General features: G+C 24.5%; 1 protein-coding gene across 1 annotated transcript; it reads right to left on the bottom strand.

The window, feature by feature from the left end:
* Window positions 1-1,019: 1,019 nt before the first annotated feature.
* Window positions 1,020-2,344, bottom strand: LOC125852059 (wound-induced proteinase inhibitor 1). Its single transcript, XM_049531791.1, has 3 exons — window positions 2,210-2,344; window positions 1,762-1,839; window positions 1,020-1,343 (listed from the first exon to the last, which is right to left on the bottom strand). Exons 1-3 carry the CDS (start codon window positions 2,256-2,258, stop codon window positions 1,147-1,149), a joined length of 324 nt encoding a protein of 107 aa, XP_049387748.1. The 5' UTR covers window positions 2,259-2,344; the 3' UTR covers window positions 1,020-1,146.
* Between the last annotated feature and the right edge of the window lie 1,307 nt (window positions 2,345-3,651).

The raw sequence follows: 3,651 nt of genomic DNA, 5'->3' as shown, positions 1-3,651 counted from the left end.
TTCAAAATTCTAAAAGAAAAAATTCTTGACTTCTTTATTTTATAACAAGGCTAGCTAGATTTTGTATTCTTCTCAATTGTGTATCATTATTTTTGTTTACTTTTTTAAAGTTTTTTATTCGGTATTTGATATTCGCTTTAGAGTTCAATTAATAGAAATTTATACTGAGGAGTTTTCTTAGATATGCAATGCATAAATTAAATTTTTTTCATTAAAGGTGAATACATATTTATCTTTCCACACCTATAACGATATTTTTGTTTACTATTGGTCCATCAACCTTCTTAATTTGTTCCAAAGAAAGAATAACATATTGTCACCTTTTATTTTTAATTTTTGGGATGTGGTGGGGAGGGAGCTGGGGTGGGGGGACTAGTTTGACAATTACAATTCAAATCCTAGTTACCACACATTAATTAAATATATGGTCCCAAAGATGTTAAAATCTTAAATAGAGATACAAAGCAATTGATTTTTGGAATTATGAGAACCCAATATTTTAAGGATAAATCTTACTTGAAAATATATACACTTCACAAACAAGAAAACACAAATACAAACTGACAAAATAACAAGAAAAAAAAAAAAGAAACGGTGAAGGAATAACGCCTAACAAATACTCTTAATTGGAAAATTATAGCTTATATATGGTAAAATATTAGTTTTTATTGATAAATAATAAACTTTGAATATCTTTGAAGAAAGACTCCCATGAGATTTAGCCGTTTGGTCATGAGATTATTCAATTAAGCCAAATACTCTCTCCGTTTTAATTTGTTTGTTTACTTTATTTCTTACTTTGTTTAGAAAAAATATTTTTTTCTTTTATGATAACTCTTTTAATTTTAATTTGCTACCTGACATGTTTAAAATTACAAGATTAAATATCATTTTTGATGCATTCCACATATTATTTATTCAGCCACAAGAATTAAAACCCTAGTTTACTTTCTTACAAACAAATAGAAACAACCAAAGTAATGCACAATATGTAAAAGGATTTAATTAAGAAGATTACATTTAATTAAGCCACAATTATTTATTTCATTATATATAGTAAGAGTGCATGGAGACATTATAATCAACATACATGAACCCTAATTATTTTTTACATGTGGCTACTTAATTGCTTCAGTAATCCATTAATTAACGAACCACAGGGATTTCTACAACATCACCCAAGATGTTATCAAAAAGACGAACTCGATTACAACGAAAGTCCAATGTGACTGGAGAACCATTCAGTAGTATCTGAACATTAGTTATGAGTGAATTTTCCTTCTCAATTATCCCCTTAGCAAGCTTTGTTGGTACACCAATAAGTTCTGGCCACCTTTGTTTTCCTACATATATATACACATAATAATTAATTATAATGAGAGAAAGAAATTAAGAACAAGAATAATATACTCTATATGTGTTATTATAATAGCAAACATCGAGTTGAATCATGATATTTACTTTTTTTTTTTAATGAGAGTAGCACAAGAGATTTTAAGGTGGAGAATCGAATCGTTATCAATAATGTAAAATTTTAGATAATTAACCAACTGAACTAATAAATTTTTCCAGAATTGAATAATCTACATCTTGTTTGGCCAAATCTCAGAAAAGTCAACAATGACTTCTTATTTTAAAAAGTGTATTTTAGAGAATTGAAGTGTTTGGTCAAGGATTTAAGAAAAAAACAAGTGTTTTTAATAGTAGAAAAAACTCTTTTTTGAGAAACTAAAAAAGCAAATTCCTTTAAAAGAACTTTACCATTGCATTCAAATTCCTTTAGAAGTTCTATGACTTCTGGTCCATCACTTTCTTTTCGTGCCAAGAGAGTTTCAAAGGCTGTAAAAAAAAATATTTCAATAGCAATTAGTGTATTTCTCTTTTCAAGTTAGATTATCAGAAAATTATGATGCCTAAATTTTTTTGGCTCAAGCAAGGGTAGAAGGAGATTCATCCGAACTATGGCAGAGCCAACATTATTACTAAGAGAGTCAATATATACATTTTCACTAGAGAGTCAACATTTTCACTAAATAATGTAATTTTTTAGCAAAGGGATGTCAATCGACAAAGTCATTGAACAAGTCGCCCTTTCGAACCTGCTTTGCCGATTAGTCACATTATATTTACAAGATCAAACTATTTTTTTTTTATGTATATATAGTATAAGGTAAATCNGGGGGGGGGGGGGGGGAAGAGGGGTACTAACAAGTTGCAAGAAGAAAGAAAACAATGATGTGAGCAAACTTTGACTCCATTTTCTTTTAGTTGTAAAGAGTAGAAGGAATTGGGTGAATTTGTATGAGTGCATCACATAAATTTATAGGCAGAGGTTGCCTTCATTTTTGTAAAGACGGTAAAATTCACATGAGTACAAAATATATATTTTTGAAATATCAATGTTCATTATGTTAAATTAATAAGATTAAAGGATGCTGTCAAACTGAATACAAAACGAAATATTTACAAAACAAATTGTTAACTTCGAATTTGAAAAATTATAACAATATAATTGTAACTTCAGATCTTAATACAAAATAAAATATTTACAAATTTTGCAAGCCCAAATTTGAAATAAAATATATAACCATTGTAAACTATAAACTAACTAAAAATATATTAACAAAGTAGATTATAAGTAATATTTTTTTATCTATAAATAAAATAAAATTATATATATAGTATTTACAAAATTTTATAAGCCCAAATTTGAAATAAAATATATAAACATTAAAAACTATAAACTAACTAAAAATATATTAACAAAATAGATTATAAATAATATTTTTTATCTATAAATAAAATAAAANTATATATATAATATTTACAAAATTTTACAAGCCCAAATTTGAAATAAAATATATAAACATTGAAAGCTATAAGCTAACTAATAATATATTAACAAAGTAGATTATAAGTAATATTTTTTTATCTATAAATAAAATAAAATTACATATATAATATTTACAAAATTTTACAAGCCCAAATTTGAAATAAAATATATAAACATTGAAAACTATCAACTAACTAAAAATATATTAACAAAATAGATTATAAATATTATTTTTTATCTATAAATAAAATAAAATTATATATATAATATTTACAAAATTTTACAATCCCAAATTTGAAATAAAATATATAAACATTGAAAGCTATAAACTAACTAGAAATATATTAACAAAGTAGATTATAAATAATATTTTTATCTATAAATAAAATAATATTATATTATTCACAAAATTTTACAAGCCCAAATTTGAAATAAAATATATAAATATAGAAAGCTATAAACTAACTAAAAATATATTAACAAAGTAGATTATAAATAATATTTTTATCTATAAATAAAATAAAATTATATTAATTACAAAATTTTACAAGCCCAAATTTGAAATAAGATATATAAACACTGAAAACTATTTTAACAAAGTAGATTATAAATAATATTTTTTTATCTATACATAAAATAAAATTTATATATATATATATATATATTATGTCGATTTGGTTTGGGTTCGGTTTGACTTTTGTTCATTTAATACCAAACCAAATCAAGAGTGGTCGGTTTTTTTTTTCAACCGCCAAACCAACCAAACCAAACCACAAGTCGATTTTTTTCGATTTGATTTGGTTCGTTGGTTCGGTTTG

The sequence above is a fragment of the Solanum stenotomum genome, unplaced genomic scaffold (genome assembly GCF_019186545.1).
Source record: "Solanum stenotomum isolate F172 unplaced genomic scaffold, ASM1918654v1 scaffold31979, whole genome shotgun sequence".
Classification (NCBI taxonomy): Eukaryota; Viridiplantae; Streptophyta; class Magnoliopsida; order Solanales; family Solanaceae; genus Solanum; species Solanum stenotomum.
This window is presented reverse-complemented; position numbering and strand designations above follow the sequence as displayed.

Coding starts and splice junctions, on each gene's coding strand:
- LOC125852059 (XM_049531791.1), bottom strand. CDS start 2,258: ATGGAGTCAAAGTTTGCTCACATCATTGTTTTCTTTCTTCTTGCAACT. Junction 1,840..2,209: donor TTTCTTTCTTCTTGCAACTT/GTTAGTACCCCT, acceptor TTTTTTTTACAG/CCTTTGAAACTCTCTTGGCA. Junction 1,344..1,761: donor AAAGGAATTTGAATGCAATG/GTAAAGTTCTTT, acceptor ATATATATGTAG/GAAAACAAAGGTGGCCAGAA.